Source organism: Chiloscyllium punctatum, chromosome 8, assembly GCF_047496795.1.
Source record: "Chiloscyllium punctatum isolate Juve2018m chromosome 8, sChiPun1.3, whole genome shotgun sequence".
Classification (NCBI taxonomy): Eukaryota; Metazoa; Chordata; class Chondrichthyes; order Orectolobiformes; family Hemiscylliidae; genus Chiloscyllium; species Chiloscyllium punctatum.
Window position 1 is genome coordinate 39,534,444 of NC_092746.1, and position 27,582 is coordinate 39,562,025.

The following is a 27,582-nucleotide window of genomic DNA, read 5'->3' on the forward strand; positions in this document are numbered from 1 at the left end:
AAATGAGAACTCTATCAACAAACACATTGAGTTAGACCCCATCTACCACCTGTTGAGAAAAGGAACAGGAAGTGACTTCACCACAGGAAATGACATCACCAACCCAAAGAAACCCAAACACATAAATAGAAAGTAGGCATTTTCAGCATTGTTTTGTATGAGGTCCACTGAAGATGTTACCTAGTAAGATAACGAAACATCTGGAAATGAACCTTTCAGCTCAACGAGCAAACCTACACCCAAAAGAGATATTTGTATGACTGATAGCCACAGATGAGGTGCTGGAAGACTGGAGGTTGGCTAACGCACCATTATTTAAGGAAGGTGGTAAGGAAAAGCTAGAGAACTATAGACTGGTAAGCGTGACACTGGTGGTGGGCAAGTTGTTGGACGGAGTCCTAAGGGACACGATTTAAATGTATCTGGAAAAACAATGACTGATTATGAATAGTCAACATAGCTTTGTGCATGGGAAATCATGTCTCACTAACTTGATTGAGGTTTTGAAAAAGTAACTAAGAGGATTGATGAGGGCAGAGTAATTGATGTGATCTATTTGGACTTAAGTAAGTTGTTCGACAAGGTTCCTCATGGTAGACTGGTTAGCAAGGTTAGATCCCATATAATACAGTGAGCACCAGCAATTTGGGTACAGAACTGGCTTGAAGGTAGAAGACAGATGGTAGTGGCAGAGGGTTGTTTTTCAGACAGGAGGCCTGAGACCAGCAGTGTGCCACAAGGATCAGTGCTGGATCCACTGCTTTTTGTCATTTATGTAAACTATTTGGATGTGAACATAGGAAGTATGGTTAGTAGGTTTGCAGATGACACCAAAATTGGAGGTGTAGTGGGCAACAAAGAAGGTTACCTTTGATTATGATGGGATTTTGATAAAATGTGCCGATGGGCCAAGGAGTGGCAGATGGAGTTTAATTTAGATAAATGTTAGGTGCTGCATTTTGGAAAGGTAAATCGGAGCAGGATTTATACACTTATTGGTAAAGTCCTGCAGATTGTTGCTGAACAAAGAGACTTTGGAGTGCAAGTTCATAATTCCTTGAATGTGGAGTCACAGGTGATAGGTTAGAGAAGAAGGTGTTTGGTATGTTTGTCTTTATTGATTGGTGCATTGAGTATTGGAGTTGGGAGATCATGTTGCAGCTGTACAGGACATTACTTTGACCACATTTAGAGTATTGTGTGCAATTCTGGTCTCCCTCCTATTGGAAGAATGTTGTGAAACCTGAAAGGGTTCAGAAAAGATTTACAAGGATATTGCTAGTGTTGGAAGGCTTGAGCTATCGGGAGAGTCTAAGTAGGCTGGGGCTAGTTTCCCTGGAGCGTCAGATGCTGAGGGGTGACCTTATAGAGTTTTATAAAATCATGAGGGGCATAGATAGGGTAAATAGGCAAGGTCTTTTTTTCCCAGGGTGTGGAAGTCTGAAACTAGAAAACATAGAGTTAAGGTGAGAGGGGAAGAATATGAAAAGGACATAACAGGCAACATTTTCACACAGGAGATGTCATTTGTATGGAATGAGCTGCCAGATGTAGAATTGGGGAGGTACAGTTACAACAATTTAAAAGGCATCTGGTTGGTATATGAATGGGAAGGGTTTAGAGGGATATGGGTCAAATGCTGGCAAATGGGACTAGATTTATGCAGGCTATCTGCTTGGCATGGAGTTGGACCAAAGGGTCTGTTTCTGTGCTATGTAATTCTTTGACTCTACCATCAAATAATGTCACCCACTGAAAGACAACCTGGCCTCAGAAGGACTGGGTGGCAGTACCATCCCAGTGGACATCAAGGTCACAGTTGTCCTGGATTTCTATGGCAGTAATTTAATTGAAAGAACAATTGAGGACCTGTGATAATTCCCAATCCTCAATCTGTTAACACAAGCAGTGTGTAATTGAAGCCATTTTCTCCAGGCCACAGGTCTTCATGTCCTTCCCTGGTGATGAGAGTCAAGCAGTCCATGCAGTGGGATCCTCTATGGTTGTTGGCTTCTCACAGGTGCAGGCACTGTTGACTGTACCTAGATTGTTTTGAGTGCTATCTATTTGCCAACCTCTAGAGTTTGCCAATGGAAAAGGTTTCCATGCTGTCACTATGCAAATTACGTGAGAACATTGCCAAATTCTGGAGGTCTACACTAGAACCCTGGAAAGTGCTATAATTCTTATATGGAAATACTCAGGTTTCTGCTGCATTCCAAGGTCCTCGGGGCCGCATAGGAATTGTTGCTGGGTGACTAGCGTACCTCTTCGAAATATGGTTGATGACACTTTTAGAAAATCCTCCAGTCTTGTACAGAATGAAGATACAGCACTGGTCACACTTGCACCTGGGTTTCAGGGCTGGAGGGTAGCAGATCTCCTCAAGAGGCCTCCTCAAGTGGAGGTTTCAACGTCTGATCAATCTTGGTGGGTCATTGCAACACAGAACAGAAAATGTGTCCAAATTATTGTCATGTAGTGTCCTTCACACCTTGAGCTGATAAAGGGAGGATATTATGAATACAGATGAAGTGTGGGAATGGCAACAGTCTTCTGAGGATGAACACCAGGAACAGAATTAGTGCTAGCTAGGATCCACATCAGGACTAGGAGGACCACCCAAGATAGTACGATACAGCAATGCATTATAAACCCAAGAAACCAGAGAGAATTTCATTGAAACCCACTTTCAGGATGAATGACCTGAATTTGAATTTTTTAAAATTGTTTAACCCTGTTGCTAATGCAGCAAATATCCCCTGCTTAATGCAAAGGATATTTGGACCTTATTGTTTTTGTAGTCCTAGACCTACTGTACTGCTGAATAAGGGTCTCATTATCTTTGTAACGATGATAGCCAGCATGTTAAGAGGAATTCTGAGGAGTTTTCTTTTGCCCCTTTCATCGTTGACAAGTTCCCAATATTTCAGAGTGTGCATAGATTGCTAGATTTCCCTGAAATAAAATTATAAGAGTCATACATTAAGGAAGCACACTTCGGTCCAACTTGTCCGTGCTGACCAGATATCCTAAATTGATCTCGTCCCATTCGCTAGCATTTGATGGAGATCCATCTAAACTCTTCCTAATCGTGTACCCAACCAGATGCCTTTTTATGTGTTGTAATTCTATCCTCCAAGGTGGACTTTGGGACAGGCAGCAGAGAAAAGTGGCCGAGCAGAGGCTGATAGCTAAGTTCGGTACCCATAGGGAGGGCCTCAACTGGGACCTTGGGTTCATGTCACATTACAGGTGACCACCATTGCACTACACAAACACAAACACACACATCCCCACACACACATCCCCACACACACATCCCCACACACACATCCCCACACACACATCCCCACACACACATCCCCACACACACATCCCCACACACACATCCCCACACACACATCCCCACACACACATCCCCACACACACATCCCCACACACACATCCCCACACACACATCCCCACACACACATCCCCACACACACATCCCCACACACACATCCCCACACACACATCCCCACACACACATCCCCACACACACACACTTAAGATACGCTACACTCACTACACACATGCACTTTCTCACACTCACAACCCCCAACCCAGATACACACACACAAAGACCACATGCACACATGCAAACAGCTAACACGAGAATGCAACTTTTAAAAAACAAGTTTTGTGATTTACACATGAAAGAAGTGAAACTATCACTGTATTCTAACAGATGAAAGGCTTAACAGACAATCAATTTTTCAATGTATAATTTCAGTTACATCACACTGTAAATTTTTGCTATAAATTCTGTGTGTTGGATTGAGCCCTCCACTATCACCTGATGAAGGAGTGTCGCTCCGAAAGCTAGTGTGCTTCCAATTAAACCTGTTGGACTATGACCTGGTGTTGTGTGATTTTTAACTTTGTACACCTTATACTTATGCCTTCTAGTTTTGTACTTCCTACCAAGGGTAAAAGACCCTATCTTTCACTCTATCCATGCCTCTAATGATCTTTAAGGTCACCTCTCAACTTCGGACTCTCCAGAGAAAAAAGCCACAGTCTATTCAGCATCTCCTTATCACTCAAACATTCCAATCCCAGCAACGTCATTGTAAGTCTTCTCTGAACCCTTTCAAGTTTAACAGCATCTTTTCTATAACAGGGAGACCAGAATTGTGGATCCTCCAAGACAGCATTGAACCTGTGAGAGGCAGTGCTCTGTGCAGCTTTTCTCTTCAAATCAATATGTTAGAAGGGAGAGTGGATACATAAGCTACCCATTCTATATCTAGCAGCCTTGAATGGTAGTGAACTGTCTTGAAAAGGTGATGCATGTGATGAACCTTTCCCTGCAGAGATGTGTAGAATCATCATTGATTCCATTCTCTGACTCATGAATGGATGTAAGTGTGCAGTAATCTGTGCAGTCTAGGCTCTACCATGTACCCTGTACATTGTATTTAGCTTCAGTGTTGTTCACATTAAAGTGCAATGCCTTTGCTGCTGTCCTTAATGTTACAGTTCAAGGATGCCTGATATCTAAGGCTAATTACATTCATGGATAAAAACCTGGTATCTCTACATCCACATCTCCACAATGGCAATTAAATCATAGCCATGTACTGCAATTTGTACATTCAAATCATATTGTGAGTGCTCTGCAGTCAGAGTGTCTTGAATTCTGCTTTTTAACATTATTCTTTAATCTGATTCTACTTGATGCTTGGCTGTGCCTGTCTATCTAGCATTTTGGCTTTCTTTTCTACTTCCTTCTATCAGTTTTATTTCCTTCGAATTTGAGCTCCCTGTCAGGTAGCTGTACCCTACCAATGTAGTCTAGACCCTTCCCAACACCATCTGAGTCTTCCTCTAGGAGTGCTGACCCAGAATGCCAAGATGCAGCTTGTAAATCTTGTACAAGTTCTACAAGTCCTAACACGTCAGAAATCTGACATCATCCCTTCTACATCAGTTCTCCAGCCACATTTCAATTGCTTGATTCTCCTATTTTTCTTCTCACTGGGATGGGGGTTTAGTGCCGTAGTGGTAATGGCACTGAGCCAGCTATCCTGAAGCTCAGGCAAATGTTCTGGGGTTCATGAGTTTGAATTCAACCAGATGGTGAAATGTGAATTCAGAAAAATCTGAAATAAAAACTAATCTAACGCTGACCTCTTTCGATTGTTATAAACACCCATCTGGTTCACTGATGTCTTTAGGGATGAAAATTAGCCAACCTTACCTGGTCTGACCTACACATGATTCCAAACCAACAGCAATGTGATTGACACTTTACTCTCCTCTTGATATGTTGGGATGGATAATAGATGCTGACCTGGCCAGTGACACCCTACCTCCAATCAACAAATAAAATGAAACTTCGGGATATGTGGAACCAAAAGTAATCTCTAGGTTATTGCTTTCAAGGTACTGTTTTCAATCAAATTCCTAACTCTGTGAAATCTGCTGTTGGGACTTCATCCCCGTTGCTACCCAACTCATTGGTACTGATGTGAGCCCCAATCTCTGGCTGTTTACCCTCCCTCAGTTCTGCACCTCCTTTGTGACATCCTTAACACTGGCAGCAGAGAATATTATCTCAATGGAGAGAGAAAGCTATAGAACAGAAGGACTTTGGAATCTTTGTGCATGAATCATAAAATGCTAATATCCAAGATCAGCAGGTGAAAGGAAAAGCAAATGGAATGTTTGCCTTTGAAATAAAGGCTATGGAGCATAACACGAGGGAGGATTTGTTAAAAGTATACAAGGCATTTGTTGGATCACAGCTGAAATACTGTGAACCATTTTGGGCCCCCTAGCCAAAAAAAATATAACAAAGAAAACGTCGTTTGAGGTGATTCACTGTTCCCAACTACAGTTTGCCTTTCCTTCGCGTAGTGCCTATTTAGTGGTTAGTAGTAGAGGATATATCAATGTACAGAAACTACGCAAAAGACACTGTTCTGAGATAACAGGATTATTGCATGATAGCAATAAATACAACTACATTTGGTCAGAAATGATTACTGGGAATTTAGGAAGCTGGAACAGAGGCATCTGCTCCCTCAGAAAGCTCGAGGTTAAATCTTCATCTCCACTGACAGACTGTGTGTCAGTAGAAGGGTGGAATCAATGTAACATGAACATTCAGCCATATCAAAGCATTATCTTGTACAACAGTTTAAAAGCAATCTTGAAGAATTTTTTTCTCAAGAGTTTTGTATTACTACTTTTAAGTTAAATAGTAATTCCTCTTTTCAACTTAATTGAACTCAAATAAGAAAAAAATAAGAATCCATACAAGATTCGCTGGAAATCTCTTCATGATTTTATAGTTAAATATTCTTTTTAGATATATACTGTGTGAATTTTGTGAATAAGTATTCAGGTTTCTTGTTTGTGTTTCAGTGTACTGTTGGAATCACAATAGCCTTTGTAGCCTATTTTTTCATTAGCTGCCTTTATCTCGCATTAAATATTAAAAACCCTCCTGTCAGACTCCATGAGTTCGTCCATTATTCACACAGATTACTCTTTAAACTGGAACCATTATAAATCAGTGTGTCTGATACTCTGTGCATAGTTACAGTGCTGTAACATGAACTAATTGTCAGAGAGATGGAATTTCACTTAAACTGTATTTTGCAAAAATGCGGTGAAACTAGAATATACATATTATTTCCATTATAATGTTCCAATACTTCAGAATGGTACATGTAGTTTTCTTCATTTCATTGTTACTTCTAAATAGTTTTATGAATCTCTAAATATGAATGACAGCCAACCAAATAACCAGATTATTTACAGTGAATATTATTTTAAAAGTACATATTACTGCATAAGTATTTCAAGGTTGAAATTGAATCCTGCATCAGTTTTATTCTGTTGTTCAACAAATAACCAACAAAATCTATAGATGGATGAAGTAGATAAAGCCTGTCAAAAGAACCAGTTGTAAAAGCTTACCTAAATAATTTAGGGTAGTATTACAATAAAACTTTAAAAAGCATCACATGGAAACCATGACAAAAGCCAATAAGCATCACAATGAATACGTTGAAAATGTAAGCCATAGATCTACAATGTGTGTGATGTGCATGACCTTATTCTAATACTAGTGGATCTCCCATGGCAATGCTGAAGGTGAACCTGGGAATACACTATTCAATAACACGTTGCTCAGATTGGAGCACATATCAGTGCAGTTGAGCCACCTGAGAAAATCAAAAACGAACCTTAATTTTGAAACTTCTATTTGAAGAGTTGAGGTATAGACGAGGTGAAGAGTTGCAGATATGAAAACATCAGGGACACCACTTCAATCTAACGCATCTAAAGGGATATTTCTTTTTGCTTGTTTTACATCTATATTTGATTTTACTTAATATTAAAGTCAAAATAACTCTCTGTTAGGCTGGCAATACTTATGTTGACGTAAAGTGTTCAACAAGCTTCCACATGGTAGATTGGTTAACAAGATTAGATCACATGGAGTAGAGGGAGAACGAGCCATTTGGATACAAAATTGGCTCAAAGGTTGAAAACAGAGGATGGTAATGGAGGGTTGCTTTTCAGACTGGATGCCTGTGACCAGCAATGTGCCACAAGGATTGTTGCTGAGTCCACTGCTTATTGTCATTTGTATAAATTATTTGGATGTGAATGTAGGAAGTATGGTTAGTAAGTTTGCAGATGGCACTAAAATTGGTGGTATAGTGGACACCGAAAGTTACCTCCGAGTTCAACAACACCTCAATCAGATCGGCTGATTGGCCGAGGGTGCCAGTTGGAGTTTAATTTAGATAAATGTGAGGTGCTACATTTTGGTAGGGCAAACCAAAACAGGATTTAATGGTAAGGACCTGCAGAGTATTGCCCGACCAAAGTGACCTTAGAGTGCAATTGCAGGTAGACAGTGTACTGAAGACGGCGTTTCATATGCTTGGCTTTTTTGGTCAGTGCAATGGGTGTAGGGGTTGAGCGGTCATGTTGCGGCTGTATAGAACTTTGGTTAAGCAACGGTTGGATTTCTAATTCAATTCTGGTCTCCCTGCTGTGGGAAAGATGTTGAACTTGTAAATCTTTTCTGAACTCTTCCAAGGATGTTGCCAGGGATGGAGGGCTTGAGCTAGAGGGAGAGGTTGAATAGGCTGGGGCTATTTTCCTTGGAGGGTTGGAAGCTGAGGGGTGACCTTATAGGAAATTTATAAAATCATGAGGGGCGTGGATGAGATGAATAGTCAACGTCTTTTCCCTCGGAAGTCCAAAATTAGAGACCATGGGTTTAAGGTGAGAGGGGAAAAATTTAAAAGGGACCTGAGGGGCAACTTTTTCACACAGGTGGTGATATGTGTATGGAAGGAGCTGCCAGAGGAAGTGGTGGATGCTGGTATAATTACAACATTCAAAATGCGTCTGGTTGGGTATATGAATAGGAAGGGTTTAGAGGAATATGGGCCAAATGTTGGCAAATGGGACTAGATTAATTAATATCTAGTCAGCATGGACAAGTTGGTCCGAAGGGGCTGATTCCACGTTGTGCCTCGCTATGACTCTTGCCCCACTGTGTTGATCAGTCATTACCTCACTAGTGTTTGTTTACATACCTAACGAGTTATCACATAGTTTATTGCTTCATTGTTGCATTATTACTTATACCATTAATATACAGAACACTTTGCAAATTCTCCTGAGTCCATTAGCCTTTGAACTAAGCAACCTTTTTCCTCCCCATAAGCAGCAAACTACTACTTACACCAAAAATGATGCCTGCAATTCACTGACACTGTCCTGCCATGTCAATTGCCATTGTCTCTTCTTGCTTAACTAAATCTGTGCAACACTTGCTGGCCAGATTTGGGTGACAGTCAAGCTCTAGCCTTGCAGTCCACAGACCTCTGTGCTTACAAACCTGACCTGAAATGTGAGCTTTGATACAAAATGAATGGGAAACATTTATTTTAAAAAGCATGTGGTACACCGATACTGTTTGAAGAGGTCAGAACTGCCTGGATAAGTGAATGGAGGTGGGAATGACAGATCATGGGCTGTCCTGAACAGAATGACAACATCGTGGGCTGAAGGGCCTGTTCTGTGCTGTACTGTTCTATGTTCTATGCCTCCTTAGAAAGAGAAAGAGGTAGAGACTGTTGTCAGTGACTCCCTGTGTCAGGTGCAGCTTGTTTCCTTCCCCCTCTCATCTTTCATTCTGACATAATACCTCAGATATTGATAGGAAGGAGGGGTAACATTTATTGGTTGTTGGTCAAGATGTGTCTGGTGAAACTGTGAAGTAATGCACTAAAGAATGATCAGGAACTATCATTTTTACTTTGACTGCATACACCTTGGTTAAATCGTTAATTATTCATTACTCCATTTTAATAATAATGTATATCTTCAACTTATAATACCTTGAATTCTGATTTTATTTCAGATGTGTAATATTGCTCAAATCCTTTTGAAATAGTTCTGTTAATATCAAAAAAACTTTCCAGTTTGTTTTTATTTAACATGCTGTTTCTGCAATTCAGTCTACGATGGCCAACAAAACAGGAACAGTTTCCCTACTTTTCATTGATTGGTCCAAGACAGTATGGGCAAGAGTGACCACTATGCAGGCTTCTTGGAGACAGATTCTACCTTCACATTGAGAATAATCCCCACTGTGTTGTATGTGTGGCACTATTACCATGCTAAATGAGACAGACTTTGAACAGATCCATCAACTCAAGATTGGTCATCCATGATGTGCTGTGGGCCATCAATAGTAGTAGGATTGTATCATCTGTAACCTTAAGGCTGACCAAATCCCCCACTCAGTCATTACCATCAAGCCAGGGGATCAACCCTGGTTCAACGGAGAGCTCAGGAGGGCATGGTAGGAGCAGCAGCAGGCTTAACTTAAAATGAGGAGTTAACCTGGTGAAGCTATCAAACAGGACTTCTTGCATGCCAAACTGCAGCAAGTGATAGACAGAGCTCATTTATCCCATAACAAGTGAATCAGATCTAAGCACTGCAGTCCTGCCATATCTGCTCATGAATGGTGGTCTTCCTTCTCACCTACCAGCTCCACCCTCTCCACTGACCTAACACAAATACCTCCCACCTGCACCCACCTATCACCTTCCCACTCCCAGCCCTTATTTATCTCTGAGTCCCTTCCCCCTCTACATTCCTGATGAAGGGCTTATGCCCAAAAAGCTGACTGTCCTGCTCCTTAAATGCTGCCTAACTTTGTGCTTTTCCAGCGCCAAGATTTTCAACTCTGACTCTCCAGCATCTGTAGTCCTCACTTTCTCTGAGTGGCAAGTAACATTCGTGCTCCACAAATTCCAGGCAATGACCATCTCCAATAAGAGACAGTCTAACCACTTTCCATTCAGTGGTGTTACCATCACTGAATCCCCCACTATCAACATCTTTGGTGTTACCATTGACCAGAAACTGAACTGGATATGGTAAAAACAATGACTGCAGATGCTGGAAACCAGATTCTGGATTAGTGGTGCTGGAAGAGCACAGCAGTTCAGGCAGCATCCAAGGAGCTTCGAAATCGACGTTTCGGGCAAAAGCCCTTCATTGGGAATAAAGGTAGTGAGCCAGAAGCGTGGAGAGATAAGCTAGAGGAGGGTGGGGGTGGGGAGAAAGTAGCATAGAGTACAATGGGTGAGTGGGGGAGGGGATGAAGGTGATAAGTCAGGGAGGAGAGGGTGGAGTGGATAGGTGGAAAAGGAGATAGGCAGGTAGGACAAGTCCGGACAAGTCATGGGGACAGTGCTGAGCTGGAAGTTTGGAACTAGGGTGAAGTGGGGGAAGGGGAAATGAGGAAGCTGTTGAAGTCCACATTGATGCCCTGGGGTTGTAGTGTTCCGAGGCAGAAGATGAGGCGATCTTCCTCCAGGTGTCTGGTGGTGAGGGATCGGTGGTAAAGGAGGCCCAGGACCTCCATGTCCTCGGCAGAGTGGGAGGGGAGTTGAAATGTTGGGCCACGGGGCAGTGCGGTTGATTGGTGCGGGTGTCCCGGAGATGTTCCCTAAAGCGCTCTGCTAGGAGATGCCCAGTCTCCCCAATGTAGAGGAGACCACATCGGGAGCAATGGATACAATAAATGATATTAGTGGATGTGCAAGTAAAACTTTGGATGTGGAAGGCTCCTTCAGGGCCTTGGCTAGAGGTGAGGGAGGAACTGTGGGCGCAGGTTTTACAGTTCCTGCGGTGGCAGGGGAAAGTGCCAAGATGGGAGGGTGGGTTGTAGGGGGGGGCGTGGGCCTGACCAGGTAGTCACAGAGGGAACGGTCTTTGCGGAGGCAGAAAGGGTTGGGGAGGGAAATATATTCCTGGTGGTGGGGTCTGTTTGGAGGTGGCGGAAATGTCGGTGGATGATTTGGTTTATGCGAAGGTTGGTAGGGGGCGGAAATGTCGGCGGATGTGCCATATAAACACAGTGGCTCCAAGAGTTGCTCAGAGGCTAGGAATACTGCAATGACTAACTCACCACTTGATTCCCCAAAGCCTGTCCATCATCTGTGAGGCGCAAGTCAGGAGTGTGATAGGATACTCCCCACCTGCCTCGATGGGTGCAGCTTCAACAACACTCAAAAAGCTTGACACCATCCAGGACAAATCTGCCTACATGATTGGCACCACATCCACAAACATCCAGTCCTTTCACCACTGATGTTCAGTACATATTGCTGCTACTGTTTACAAGATACACTGCAGAAATTCACCAAAAATCCTTATACAAACCCACAAGCACTTGCATCTCGAAGGACAAGGGCATTAGATAACCACCACCTGCAAATTTCCCTGCAAACCACTAACCATCCGGACTTGGAAATACATCACCATTCCTTCACTGTCACTGGGTAAAATTCCTGGAATTTCCTCTCAGGACATCGTGGGTCAACTTGCAGCACGTATGATACAATGGTTCAAGAAGGTAGCTCACCTCCATCTTCGCAAGGCCAACTTTGGGACAGGCAATAAATGTTGGCCAGCAGTGATGGCCGTGTTCCACAAATGAATTTAAAAAATACATAAAATGCAAAAGGATAACCAAGGAAAGATTAGGGCCTTTTCAAGATCAAGAAAATAACCAATGAATCACTTTTTATTAAATACTTAAGAATTGTTGGCCGGAGGCTGCTCACACAAAGTAGCTATGAACTGTAGTTACCTGAGTCCTAACAGCTGGCTCGAGCTGGTTTGAGCCAGATCAGCTCTAAGGATGACAAGGGGAAAATCCTTATTTGGTGGAAGAGTAATGAGGCAGTCCTACTGGTGCCCTTGAAGTGAACCTATAATGGGAAGACACCAGTGTTTTGATGAGCTGAGGGCGAACAAGAACAAGATGAGAAAACTATGCAGATGATCAAGACGCCATAGTTTGGGAAGATAAGGAAAATGGATAAAAATGAAGGATTTCAGTATGCCATCAGTGAAAACTCCAGAGAACAATCTTTGCAAAGTGCAATCCCATATTTGGTTGTAAAGAGGACCCCTAAGGCCTGGAAGAAATGCCTGTCCAGCATGAACTTCTATTCCTGGGTATTTGGCTTTTATTTTGCTGACTGTTCTGGGAATGTTAAACTTATTGGGTAATGATGCTTGCTTGCTATTAAATCTTTTCTAATCAAATGATGTGAATTGTAAGTCTGCTCTAACTAAACCAGTAAAGGTGGCAGTTAGTTGCTATATACTTGACTCTTATCCTGTTTGTGCCAAGCCAATAACAGCTGTTGCCATAGGAATTAAAATGATTAAGGGCCATTTTGCTAAGATGAGAAATAATTTTCAAGAATGGGAGGAAACCCCTACTTGAAGGTAAATCAGCGATACAGACTGAGGCATTCACAGAGGAGGTAAAGAAAGTTCCAAACAAATATGTCAAATGTAAAAATCAGGAAACTTAGAAAGCTTGGAAAATGCCAGGATGACATTAAAAATGGAAAAGTAAGCGAGGTCATGAAAAGTATCAGCGAGTAAAATGAAGGAAAACCTCAAGCTATTTTGTAAATCTATCCAGATTGAGTGAATAACTGAAGAGTAGGGCAAGTTTAAATTAAAAAGCTAACTTGTGAATTCAGGCACAAGACCTAGGTATTGGCTCGGAATAAATGTTGAGCAGCTGTTTTTTTTAAAACTGGAAGGCAAAATGGATGTTGCAGAAAGGGTGAAGGATGGAAAATATTGGATGGGTTAAGCCTATTACAAAAGGAAATGTTAAAATACTTAGTATCGTTGAAAGTGAACAGATTGCCAGACTGTAAGAAATGTAGCCAGTCTGCTAAATGAAAAAAGGAAGAAATATTAAATACCCTGATCATCACTTTCAAGTCCTCCCTAGGTACAGGTATGAAGTTGGAGTGCTGAAGGACTGATGATGTTTTACTATTGTTTAAAAACAAAGGAGAGAAGGATAACTTGAGAGATTAGGATGTTTGACTAAACTCAATTATGTACAAGTTATCAACAAAAATTCTAGTACAGAATGTAAATCCTTATTTTCCAAAGGCATGGATTAATCAAGGATAATCAGCACATATTTAATGAAAGGTTGTATTTGACTAACTTGATTGATTTATTATTGAGGAGATTACAAGATGGATTGATATAATCTTATACGGAATTTATCAGCATATTTGACAATGTTCCCTCTGGTAGAATTGCCAGAGAGTTAAAACTTGTAGAATATCAGGCAAAGTGGCAAGTTAAATCCAAATTTAGTTCAATGGTGGGAAGAAAAAAAGTGATTGTAAGGTTTCCAGCATGGTTCTTCCGAGTTCAGTACTGACTCCCTTGCTGTTTGCATACATGTTATTATTTTAGACTTAAATGTAAGAAATATGGTTAACAGTGTTGTAGATGAAATGAAAAATATCCATGTGTTCAAACACTAAGAAGAAAGCTGTAAACTACTCAGCTAGTCAGAAAATAACAAATGAAATTCCAGGCCAGATTAGTGAAAGATAAACCATTTGGGGAAAGTTAAATAATCATGGCATCTCTGCAGTGTGGAAACAGGCCACTTGGTCCAACAAGTCTGCACCAACTCTCCGAAGAGTATCTGACCCAGGCCCCTTTCCCTACTCTATTACTGTACATTTCCACTGACTAATGCACCTAACCTACACATCCCTGAACACTATGGGCAATTTAGCATGGCTAGTTCACCTAATGTATACATCTTTGGACTATGGGAGGAAACCCACACAGACACAGGGAGAATGTGCAAACTCCACACAGACAGTCACCCGAGGCCGGAATTGAACCCAGGTCCCTGGCACTGTCATAGAGTCATAGAGATGTACAGCATGGAAATAGACCCTTCGGTCCAACCTGTCCATGCCAACCAGATATCCCAACCCAATCTAGTCCCATTTGCCAGCACTCGGCCCATATCTCTCCAAACACTTCCTATTCATATACTCATCCAAATGCCTCTTAAATGTTGCAACTGTACCAGCCTCCACAACATCCTCTGGCAGCTCATTCCATATACGTACCACCCTCTGCGTGAAAACGTTGCCCCTTGGGTCTCTTTTATATCTTTCCCCTCTCACCCTAAATCTATGCCCTCTAGTTCTGGACTCCCCGACCCCAGGGAAAAGACTTTGTCTATTTATCCTATCCATGCCCCTCATAATTTTGTAAACCTCTATAAGGTCACCCCTCAGCATCCGACGCTCCAGGGAAAACAACCCCAGCCTGTTCAGCTTCTCCTTGTAGCTCAGATCCTCCAACCCTGGCAACATCCTTGTAAATCTTTTCTGAATCCTTTCAAGTTTAACAACATCTTTCCGATAGGAAGAAGACCAGAATTGCACGTAATATTCCAACAGTGGTATAACCAATGTCCTGTACAGCCGCAACATGACCTCCCAACTTCTGTACTCAATACTCTGACCAGTAAAGGAAAGCATACCAAAAGCCTTCTTCATTATCCTACCTAGCTGTGATTCCACTTTCAAGGTGTTATGAACCTGTACTCCAAGGTCTCTTTGTTCAGCAACACACTCTAGGACCTTACCATTAAGTATGTAAGTCCTGCTAAGATTTGCTTTCCCAAAATGCAGTACCTCGCATTTATCTGAATTAAATTCCATTTGCCCATTGGTCCATCTGGTCCAGATCCTGTTGTAATCTGAGGTAACTCTCTTCGCTGTCCACTACACCTCCAATTTAGGTATCATCTGCAAACTTACTAACTGTACCTCTTATGCTCGCATCCAAATCATTTATGTAAATGACCAAAAGTAGAGTGCCCAGCACCGATCCTTGTGGCACTCCGCAGGTCACAGGCCTCCAGTCTGAAAAACAACCCTCCACCACCATCCTCTTTCTTCTACCTTTGAGTCAGTTCTGTATCCAAATGGCTAGTTCTCCCTGTACTCCATGAGATCTAACCTTGCTAATCAGTCTCCCATGGGGAACCTTGTCAAGCGCCTTACTGAAGTCCATATAGATCACATCTACTGCTCTGCCCTCATCAATCTTCTTTGTTACTTCTTCAAAAAACTCAATCAAGTTTGTAAGACATGATTTCCCACACACAAAGCCATGTTGACTATCCCGAATCAGTCCTTGCCTTTCCAAATACATGTACATCCTGTCCCTCAGGATTCACTCCAACAACTTGCCCATCACCGAGGTCAGGCTCACCGGTCTATAGTTCCCTGGCTTGGGTGAGGCAGCAGTTCTAGTCACTGCACCAATATGCTACCTGTAATGCAAGGGAATAAATGGTAGGATATTGAAAAGGGTACAGGAACAGAGGGATCTTTCAAGTGTATATCCAAAGATCCTTGAGAAGGTAGCAGGAGGTTAAATAAGGTAGTTAAAAAGGCTTATGGGATACTTTTATTGGGATTGTAAGAGCAGGAAAATAATACTGGAACTGTTTAAAAAAAACACCTGTTAGACTGCATACGTTTCTAGTTATTATGTTAAAGGAAGAGTGTAACAGAGGTATGGAGGTGTTTCATGAGGATCTTGTCAAGAATGGCGAATTTTAGCAATGTGTAGAAATGTATTTGATTGGGATCTTTTCTTTGGAATAGTAAAGGATGAGGGGACATTTAATTGAAGTCTATGAACTGACGTTTGACCGCGAAAGAGTGTACAAGAAGGATATGTTTTTGTTCGTGGAGAGGGCAATAAACAAGAGGCATAGACTTAGAACTAGAGGGGATATGTTGAGTAAATTTCCATCCAGGACATGGTGTATGAGACGGTGATAGAGACACAAACCCTGATTATGTTTAGGAAAAAAAAATTGGATTCCCACTTGAACTGTTATAACATATAGTGCTATAGATCAAGTGGCTGTGAAATGTAATAAGGCTTTTCATGGAGTAAAACATGCTTTCCAACTAGGTCAAGATTGAGATTTGAAATGGTTGGTTTCAAAATACTGATATGAACTTACTTTATAGAAGTCAGTTCCAACTTTATCATGAAACAGATATATTTTGATCAACAACAAAAGTTGCAGAAGCAGTGTACTGTTAATTAAAAATATCAGGAGCCTAAAACCCACTGTTCAGAATATGGGGATCAGAAGTGCAGTGCTGAAAAGGCACAGCAGGTCAGGCAGCATCTGAGGAGCAGGGGAATCGATGTTTCGGGCATAAGCACTCCATCAGGAATGATGAAGGGCTTATGCCCGAAAAGCTGATTCCTCTGCTTCTTGGATACTGCCTGACTTTCTGTGCTTTTCCAGCGTCACAATTCTGACTAACTCTCCAGAATCTGCAGTCTTCACTTTCTCCCTGTTCAGAATTGAGCTAACTGTGTCTTATTAATAAATACTGTTGCCCAGGTAATCAACAAATGAAACTTGGTTAATTGTTGGAATTAATGTGATATAATAATTCCTCAGTTATAGTGAATCTTTAATTCCTTTTCTGTTGTCTTACAGCCCCTGAGTGCTACCCTGGTGGTCACCAACTTCTTCAGAATCCCTACAGAAGTGTGGATTTTGATTCACTCCGACTGCAACAGTCAGCAATTCAGGAGCTAATATGTGATCATTCTTTAACACCAGGATGGTATCGTTTTCAGATCTTTGATAAACCTGCAGAAATGCCAACAAAGTGTGTGGAGGTATACATTGTTTCTTTGCCATCGAATGCATTCCTGACTTATCGTTTACTTATAGTGCGTCATGATATAACAGATTTGAAACAATGAGCAGAATCGTATAGTGGTCTGCATTATGTTGGCTATGGTCAGCTTTGTGACAGTATTGGATGGGGAGGCTGATCTTTGCATCAGGAACATTTTGCTCAACCTTTGATTTTTGTAAGCTGCATTAGGCAGTGATGAATCCCCACTAAAAGGGGATTATTGCATGTTGAATACTGTTTGCGCTCAACTTGGCTTTATTATTATTCTGCTTTGTATCTTACTAAACATTTTTAAGTATACTAGATGTTGAGAAAATTTCAGCATGAAAGCCAGAGTACATTCCTTGCTAATTCAGCACACCACTTGCTCTGAGTGACCGCCATCAAGATTAGAGTGGTGTTGGAAAAGCACAGCAGGTCAGGCAGCATCTGAGGAGCAAGAAAATCGATGTTTTGGGCAGGAGCCCTTCATCAGAAATGAGCTTTTCCAGCACCACTCTAATCTTTACTCTGATCTCCAGCATCTGCGATCCTCACTTTTACCTGAATGGCACCATGTTGAATACTAGACACATTCATGGACAGTAGCATTCAACATGTATCAGCCTCTTATAAAAACCCTCATGGCGCATCTCTGATTATGTCACAGGATGTTTGTGCACTTCAGTGCTATACCTCAGTCTGTACTGGCAGTCAAAGGAGATAGCTTTTGCTCACGGGGTCCCTGCACAATTAGTTAAAGGTAGCCTCTGGCATTAATCCAGTCAGTCAGCCGCTCAACATGGTCAGAGACCAAGTACTCACCACATAAAGGGTGGAGAGCTGAACGTTCAGAAACCCACAACTCATCATAGCTCTTCCTGCCCTATTTGTGAGGTTGTTTACCTCCTGGAATGAGAGACAGGTGTTAAGGGAGATGAAAGTGGGTGGCACAGCTATTGCTGTTCGGATGACTTCCCAGCTGCACTAAGTGAGCAAATAGGTGGTACAGAGCAGATGCAGAGTTAGTGCTATTGAGGTAGGTGAGATCAAATGAGAGAAGATAAGGCAGGCATTAGACAGCGTGATAAAGCATGAGCCTTAGTGGGAATTGGGTCCAATAGTACCATGTGACATATTGAAGAGAATATGGAGGCATTTGCGCTAGTGGAGGGGACAGAGTCATTTATCTTTTCTCTCCATTGCCATATGCGCCCCCCCCCCAAATGACTGAGATGGCTTTTGCCGAGGGGCCATCTTGGGCAAGGCTGGCATGGCTTTTTGGTGTGTATTGGGGGAAGAGGGGATCCTGTGTCTGCACCATCTCATGCAGCAGGACCATGACCACACATTGGTGCAGCAACGTGCAGCTGTCTGCCATGGTCTGGTTTATTACCCCTCAGGGAAAAGGAATGGGCATAAAAAATGCTAGTGCATTCCAGGATATTGGTGTTGAGTGCCGAGTTCTTTTGGGAACTGCATGTAGTAAAATGGGTCCAGAATTGGACATGAAGGCTGTTAGAACAGCATGTTAAGTAATTACTGAGGTGAACTTGGTAAGACACAGTGAAAAAGCTGGTTAAGCCTCGTAGCAGCAACTCTCATTAGAAAAAATCTCAATGCAACTCAAATGTAGCCTAAAAACATCCAATTCTGTTCATTGTTCATTTTGAACAATACTGTTCTACTGGATGGAAAGGTACAATATGAAATATAAGAAACCATTTGTTAGGAGAGAGGCGAAATATTGCTGAAAAGTGGGGCATGTTGCTGAAGCTTTTCCTACTCCATCCATAGGGACAAGCACAAGAATACTGTCTTTCAAATGCTCATAACAGTCTAAGCTACAGGAAAAACAAAATGCTGAGTAGTTGACATGTTGACTTTTACTTGCTAATGTTACCATGGAGAAAGATGTGAGGAAGACTAAACTCCTGATTAATACAAAAAAGACAGCTTTTTTTTGTTGGGTTCCTGCTCATAAATCTTTAAGCAAATGTAGAACAGCATCTTTATGAGCTTGACTGATCACCACATTAAGCAAGCTGTTTTATGCCACTATTATGCAGTAGTTATAAGAGTGGTACTTTCCAAATAGTTTTAGACTGACAGCAACATCCTATGCTCTGCCCATTACACAATTGAGCAATGTTGTTTATGAATTTGTGCTCTGGTAATGCCCATAAAATAGAATGCATATCCCAATGAGTGGCTCATCAAATCAAGCATCAAACAGCCTTTCATTGTTCATAATAATGTTATGGACTAGGCCAGACCATTCAAAACATTCTTAAGCAGACAGCGCAGACCATAACTTCGCAATTTGTTTTGATAAGTGTCCAGTGAAAATTATCCGGATTAAGTTAGCTGGGCAGACTACTAGATTTTAGAAAAGACAAAAATTTATTCACAAAATTACACAATGAAACACTAAGAACAGAATAAATAACTCCTACAGAATTCAGCCGAATCAACTAGATTTAATTTGTTGTACTGCATATACACAACAGTCCCAATAAGCAAACTCCCTTTAAAAACTAGTATAAATGGAATACACACTTACAGGTTGAAGTTGAAGGGCAGGAAAGAGACAGAGAGAGAGAGAGAGAGAGGGGGGGAGAGTGTTTCCAAACAGCTCCCTGTTGAACTCTTCACCAGTTCAAGACTGAACTAAAACTTCTCAGCTCAGCTAGAGAGCTGATCGCTCCCCTTTCTTTATACAGGTCACTTCTAAAACATGACCACTTTCGCCTGAAGTCTCATCAGTTTACATATAAACAAAATGTCTCTTTTAAAATCCTTTCCACCTCTGTACAAACTCAGACTGATTAGAGCCTGGCCTGGTGTATTACCCCTCAGGGAAAAAAATCAAGGACAGAGTCTCTTTGAGTCAAGGAGCAGCTTTTAGGAAAAAACAAGGGACTAGCTTTGTGATAATAAGTAAAATACAGACTGTACTTGACCAGCCCATATTTGCAAAACCTAAAACAAAATGTCTCCTGTTAGATGTGGTTCTCCAATTAGGCAGCACTTACTTACCAATCCTGAGTGCATGGATAGCCACAATAACAACCAATGTAAGATAATTGGTCAATTTCAAAGCTGACTAATTTTTACTTGCTGGAAATGACATGCATTCATATGCAAAGACCTGTTCTCTGTAAGCAAAACAATTATATTCAAGCCGAGTAACTGCTTTGAATTATCCGTGAGCCTATCGTCCCTCTTGCTTTCTCCATGATGGTGCTCTGCCAATCAGTGTCAAATTATTAACAACTCAACATCTTTTTATTCCATAGTATAAACTGCTGAGGTAGGTAAGATTAAAAGTCTTGGCAATGTGACTATCTTTTCAACAACATTCAATATTAAATATTTGAAATCTAATAGTATTAAATTTTAGAAAAATAATTTGATTTTAAAAAATCCAGAATTAAGATGATTCTCAATAACTTCTGACCCATAGGAAGGTCTCATCTTCAGTCATTCTGTATTCCATGACCTAATGTTATTAGGTGTAACATATAAAGAGTGGCTTCAGTCACCATGGGCTCAGGAAATAAATGCTGACCATTTTTAATGGTTAACCATTGACTCCTGTCGAAAGTTAGCAGTATTTAATAGGAGAAGGATGAATTGAGAGAAAAACCATTTTCTTATCTTTGGAACTGTACACAACGTGAGTCACAATTCTCAGTTCTTGAGATTTAATGAAAAGATAACCATTTTGAAAAGTTCTTCTCAGCTAACACAAACTAGAGCACTTTTTTCAGGACCAAAGCACTTTAGTGTGCTTTACTTCAAATGTAGTCAGTGTCGTTTCTTTTAGGCCAACTATTAAAAATGTTATTTGTGATCAAAGCTTTTATAGTATCTTTATAATCATAGTCAATTGATCTTATCGATCTTTAAAATGTTTCACTATCAGAAGATTTATTCTGAATTTTTGTTACTCAGTTTTGAAATTGTAAAGCATTGGTTCATTGAAGGTTTAATTTCGGCAAACCTGTTAAAGCTATATGTAAGAACACAGTAGAATATTTGCACTAAGTTAAATTGTATGAATAACATAATTTACTGTGAAGCTGATAAATTGATAGTATGATGATAATGAATGTTGTATGATCTTTAGATACATTAAATACACAATCGAGGACAAGGTCCATTATTTGATCATGAAGAGAAACAATCAGAACAGCAAATGCTCATGACCAACACCAGACAGACAAGTTAATCTTCATGTTTAGAAATTTCTAGAAAGAATTTGGTGTAGAGTTAATTTTCAAATGGAAACATGTGGGTTAATTGGGAATATTCAGCATGGATCTGTTAAGGCAAATTGTAGCTAACTAACTTGTTGGAGATACTTGAGAGGTACTAAAGTTTGTGAAGGGCAATGTTGGTGATCTGGTATATATAGACTCTCAAAGGCACTCAGTACAATGCCACTTAACCTTTGTGATGTTCATGGAATGTAATGGGTCTTGGAATAAAAGAGACAGCAGTAACATTATTGTAAAATTATCTGAGTGATAGAAATAGAGAGTAACGGTTGATGGGCTGAAGGAAGATTTATGGTGGAGTTCCTCGGGGCCCATGCTTTTCCTAATATATGTTTAAAGAAGGGTAGTTTCAAATTTGCAGGCAACTCAAAAATTGGGAGAATTGTAAACTGAGCTGTACAGTGTAGAAGAGCATGCTGTAGGCAGCACGTTGGCTCAGTAGTTAGCAGTGCTGCCTCACAACACCAGGAACCTGGGTTTGATTCCAGCCTCTGTCCACTGTCTTTGTGGAGCTTCCATGTTCTCCCCATATCTGTGTAAGTTTCCTTCCACAAACCAAAGATGTGCAGGTTAGATGTGTTGGCCGAGCTAAATTGCCCACAGTGTCCAAGGATGTGTAGGTTAGGAGAATTAGCCAAGGGGAATGCAGTGTTAAAGGGTTTGGGGTGGTTGTGGGTAGGATGCTCTTCTGGGGTCAACATGGACTCATTGAGCCAAATATCCTGCTTCCACACTGTAAGGATTCTATGATTCTATGATAAAGACATTGACAGGCTGACGGAGGAGATGGCAAATTAAGTCAGTGCAAAGAAGTGTAAGGTCAAACAACATGGAGACAGAGTATCAAATGCTGGTAATATTTTAAAGGGTGCACAGAAGCAGAGAGACCTGAGTGTATATGTGTATAAGTCTTTAGAGGTGGCAGGAAATGTTAACAAAATTTTCAATTTTCTAGGGGCATCGAGTAAAAGAACAGAAAGATTATACTGAATCTATAAAGGACATTGGTTAGATCTAAATTGGAGTACTGTATTTAGTTCTAGGTGTCTCATAATAGGGACTACATGAATGAATTGGAGAGAGTGCAGGACAGTGCATATGAGAGTAGTTCCCAGAATATGGAACTTCAGTTAGGAGGATAGATTGTAGAAATCGGAACTGTTTTCAAAATCTTTGGGGCCTGGACAGAGCAGAGAAGGAGTAACTGTTCATGCGTGTAAAAGGACCAAGAAAAATGGACATTGTTTCTTTTGCAGCAAGTTTTAAAACCAATATAAGGTGAGGGGAAAAAAACATTTAGTTTAACAAAGCAAGTAGTCTGGATCAATAGTGCTTTACTTGGAAATGTGGTGAAGGTAGGCTCAGTGGAGACATTCAAGCAGGCATTGCGTGATTGTTTAAATAGTGTAGGTTGTGGGGAAAAGGTAGGAGTTTGGCATAGAGTCAAAATGCTCAGAGAATAGTGAGACACAATGGCCTGAACCATCTCTTGCATTGTAACAATTCTGTGATTTAACTGCAAGGATGAACCAGTGTTCTACGTGTTAAATCCAATTCTAGTCCCATTTCATTTACAAAAAGCAGTGTCAATTCTGCATTTCCTTTTTTTTTCTTTTAGTTTCTTGTCATTCTTTAATCTTTCATATTTCTTTCTCTAGATGAATCACTGTGGCACCCAAGCCCCTGTTTGGTTGTCCTTGCAAGAGACTGAATCCCTGCCACAAGTTGGAGAGGTTAAGCATTTGACTGCCTGTGCAACATGGCAGTTTTTCTTCAGTACAACAAAGGACTGCTGTCTTTTCCGAATTCCAGTCAGTGTGCGAAACTGTGGTGACTTTTTTCTGTACCTTCTCCAGCCCACACAAGGATGCATGGGATATTGTGCAGTAGGTAGGTTTGCAATGTAAAGTCATATCTCGCTGATATAAATATCTGGCCTGAAGAACATCTGGTAATTAAAGTTCACTGATAGCATTAAAAATTTTCCAAGACACACATTGTCATATCTGTTTGTTTGTATTATGTTTTCTATTTAGAATTTTAATTTCTACTAAATTGAAGTTGGCATATGTCTTTGGGTTGTGGTGTATTGCTTAATTGCATGTTTATGCATTTGAGGATTCTGTACAATTGGAACATTTTTATAGCACTAACCATTGAGCTGAGATAATTCCTTTCGCCAGACTGAGAAGCATAATATCGGAGCTTGCTGGGTAGTACATTTAGTAGATTTCGATGGTGTATAATCTCTCCAGGTGCTTGATTGGTCAATGGGCTGTTATATCAACCTTGTTCTGATGGAAAATTGTGTTGTATTTTATTATAGTAGCTTGTTTAGATAAGAAGTTACGTATTGTATGAGAGGTGATAAACTTATTGTATTCATTTAGCAAGTATACATATTCTGGGTAAAGGCTATAGCGGTGAAATGAGTCTGTTCCTGTAAAGCAAAATGGCATATAGCGAATTAGTAACTTTTAAATCTTTTCTAAATTTCTTTCTCATTGATTTCAAGCTTATGCTTTCTGCAAGTCCAGAGAAATTACCCTTCTGTATTAAAGATTTAAGTTTTAATTAACTGATTTCCCCCAATTTCTTTCCCGTGAACTGTGGTATTTTCTTGCAAACTCATTTAGATTTTCGGCTGCTAATAACTTAACTTTATAACTGAATTCTCTCTAGTTAAGTAGCTGCACAAACTAAACTTTCTACTGAGGTGACTGTTTTCCCTGAACTATCCTGAACTTTGTTAAGAAGAGAAAATGAAGCGAGAATTGCATGTTCAGTCATATGAAGGTTCATAGCAGAAACACGTAACCGAGTTAACATTCTCCTCAAATTGAAGGATAGCTAATTATGACATGTCATCAGTTTGAAAAGTAATGCTGAAGGAGCCTTGGTGAGTTTCTTTTATGGAACCTTCTTTACAATATATTCCACTGCCACTGTAGTCAAAGGAGTGAATATCTAAGTTTGTGAGTAGGGTTCCATAAAATGAATGCTCAGTCTTCATATAACTGAACAGATCCAATTCTGATGGACTAACTAATTGAGCACCTGGGGCACAACCTCACATGAGATTGTGGGATCGTAAGTGCCAGATTTGCTTTATTTTCTTTCCTCCTCTGCCATTGTCCTGCCTTGTCATTAAGATATTGTTACTCAAAGCATGATACAGATCTATGGTCATGTTGTCACCATTTTGAATGATTGGTAGAAAGCTCCTTCAAGTCATTGATATTAAAGTTGGCAAGCTTCCAGGCAGTGTTGGCCAATTGTGAGTTGAAAAAAACATAGGGGAAAGTGAGGACTGCTGGAGATCAGAGTCAAGACTGTGGTGCTGGAAAAGCACAGCAGGTCAGGCAGCATCCGAGGAGCAGGAATGAAGGGCTTATGCCCAATACATTGAAAAAACATTGTCCTGTTGGGGATAGATTCAATATAGCCATCCAGATACAATGCCATCAACTTTAATTTTGCAGGAGCTTTGCTTATAAAACCAGTTTCAACAAGCTCACTAGCATTTGTTCAATGATTCTCCCAGTGAATCTGGAAAATGTGGCAAAGGGCAACTGCTCTTATATGTTGCTGATACACACTCCCAAGTCTCACTGTTGTACAGGAGTGTGGTGACACCCACTAAGACTCTTGTTGCCTTCTGGAGGTCTTTGCTGTAAAACACACAGTGCAATAGTTTGCACAAGGTGGATCTGGTGCATTTGTTCTAACATTGGATCTGCTCATCAAAGGTAGGGTTTTGAAAGGGGTGGCTGTTAAGTTATGGAGAGCACTTAAAATATCCCAGAGTCTCTCTTTCAGTATTTATGAGAGGTGGAATATTTGGTTGACCTGTTGAGTTGAAATGGCTATTGTTTTATCACTGTTTAAAGGATGGACTAAGTCACTTGTTTGCTGGGCTGAAAAAAATCAAGAATTGCCTGCAGCGTCAGCGCTGCCATTGGAGTTATCTACAAACTGTAGATCCTCTGTCTGTGGTACACAGTTTAGGTTTAGCAGGGTGGTTGCTGCAGTTATAGCATATTCCATTAAGCATTCCTACTAGGTTGTGTGGCTGCAGCTGCTTTAAGGTTCTGCATGCACTGATCTCAGCATTGACTTCTGGCTCCTAGACATCTAAGATCCACACGGCTGGAGAGAAATGTAGAGGTTCCATGTGGGTAGATTTTAATACTTACACTAGAGGATAGCTGACACAACCTTGCTTGACACTGGGACTGGATTTTGAAGGCACCTATTTCAGATTTCTCACTCCAAAACAGTTGCAGTCATATCATTGTGCGATAGTTACAGGATTATAATGGACAGACAAATCTTAGAGCAGAGTTCAGACAACATCGCAATTTACTCAGTCAAATGCTTTGATCAGGTTGATGAATGAATTGAAGAGCTCCTAGTGTTGTTCTTAACATTTACCTTGGAATTATCTAACATAAAAACCATCTCAGAGATACCTTTGTAAGGCTTAAAGATTTAATACATCTGGAAGGATTTTCCCAGTCACAGGAATTAGGTGATAAGGAGAATGCCTGTCAGGGTTTTCCTGCTATGATCAAGAGGGAGCTATTTTGATTGTCTCTCAGCATGATGTATCTCCTTTCTTGAAGTAGTTTTCAATGGCATTTTCCTGAAGCCACTTCCCTATTCCTTTCTTTCCCAAATCCATGGGGTGAGTGAATGGCCTCTTGATGTAAACAAAAGCACACAAATGTTTGAAGACCTCAGCTGGAATGGCATTAGAGCCACAGGCTCTGTTGCTTTTAATCCATAGGAAACATGTAATAATCATATCAGTGGTGATTTATCTATGGATTTCACCATAGGATAATAGGGGTAGCCTGGAGACATTGTGGATTCACAAGCAAGTTGCTAAAACTCTTCAATCCAGTATTGATGGGTGATATTGTCATCCTTAAGAAAAATATCATCCTGTGAGTGAGGGGTAATTTTGTCCATTTGATCTTGGACTATAGGTCACATTTGTAGTTTCAAAAAAATCTGCCTGTCATAATGGGCAGGATATTGACAAATTTCTCAGGCTTTTTCTTCCCGCCATGTATCCTGTGGCCGGTGGATTCATCTTTGAATGTCAGCCTTGAGTTGTTGGATTGCTGCCATTTTAACTTGCAACCTTGAGTTGATCTCCTAAAACAATGAGGGTTCCTCTCTTTTGTTCTGAAAAGTGACATATTTTTGTATTTTGCTTTATGTTGAACTTTTCTTGGTGACGATACTGATCCAATTCAATGGTCCAGACTCAAAAGTCTCGTACTGCTGATTTTAATTCTTCCCATTCTTCTGGAATGGAATTGGAAGTGCAAAGATTTTCCAGATTGGCTGTAAGATGCTGCTTTAAGGCAGACACATTGATTTTCTTCCTCTTAGATTTTTGAGTCTTGTGTGTTGGTGCTAGATGGATATTCACCATCAATTGAACAAGTTGATGTCCTATCCAACAGGAATCAGCCCTCTGCATTAATTAAGTGATACAGACAGTATTTAAATCTTTGACTTGAACGATGACATAATTGAAAAGGTGGCAGAATTTTGATCTAGGATGTCTCCCTACATTTTTGCGTTTCTCTTCTAGTGAAAGAGGGCATTTGTTGCAATGGGACCATGTTGAGCCTGATTTTTTTTTTTGCACTGGTTTTTCACTGTCCATTTCTCCCAAAATTTCATCTCCTGACATCGCTCATAGCTAGTCCCAGTGTTAAAATCACCCCGAAGAATAATTTTTTTTGGATAACAATGAGGACTTTGTCAAGCTGAGAAGTTAGCCTTTCCTTAACATCTTCAGCTGAGTCAACAGTCAGAACACAACTCCTGAGAGAGACATACTGGTAATGGCTAAGCTATAACTGAAGTGAAGTGTGTCTTTCATTTTAACGTTTGGCTCCATACCCAACACCCTATTCCAGATGACAAAATCAATGACATGGATGTGAGGGCCACTGCCAGCCTTTCTGTTGGAAGTCTGTCTCTCTGCTGGTTCCTTCAGCTGGCCTTCCTCAGAAAGGTGGGCTCCATTGAGGGTGGCAATACGAGTTCGGCGTCTTGATGTCACAACAGCGGTTAAAAATGGATTGTCAATTTTCAACTTCTGTCATTGTATTTTAATACCTGGGACTTCTCATGGCCTAAAATAGTTCTTTATTTCA

General features: G+C 40.7%; 1 protein-coding gene across 5 annotated transcripts in view; it reads left to right on the forward strand.

Moving 5' to 3' along the window:
* The window catches only part of vwde (von Willebrand factor D and EGF domains), a 204,740-nt gene that overhangs the window by 45,780 nt on the left and 131,378 nt on the right, over positions 1 to 27,582 (forward strand). For all 5 annotated transcript variants that reach the window (XM_072575400.1, XM_072575396.1, XM_072575397.1 and 2 more), the window contains exons 2-3: positions 16,934 to 17,118; positions 23,062 to 23,293. In XM_072575400.1, the coding sequence (XP_072431501.1) occupies positions 16,934 to 17,118; positions 23,062 to 23,293 (417 nt within the window). The remainder of the gene's footprint in view (positions 1 to 16,933; positions 17,119 to 23,061; positions 23,294 to 27,582) is intronic.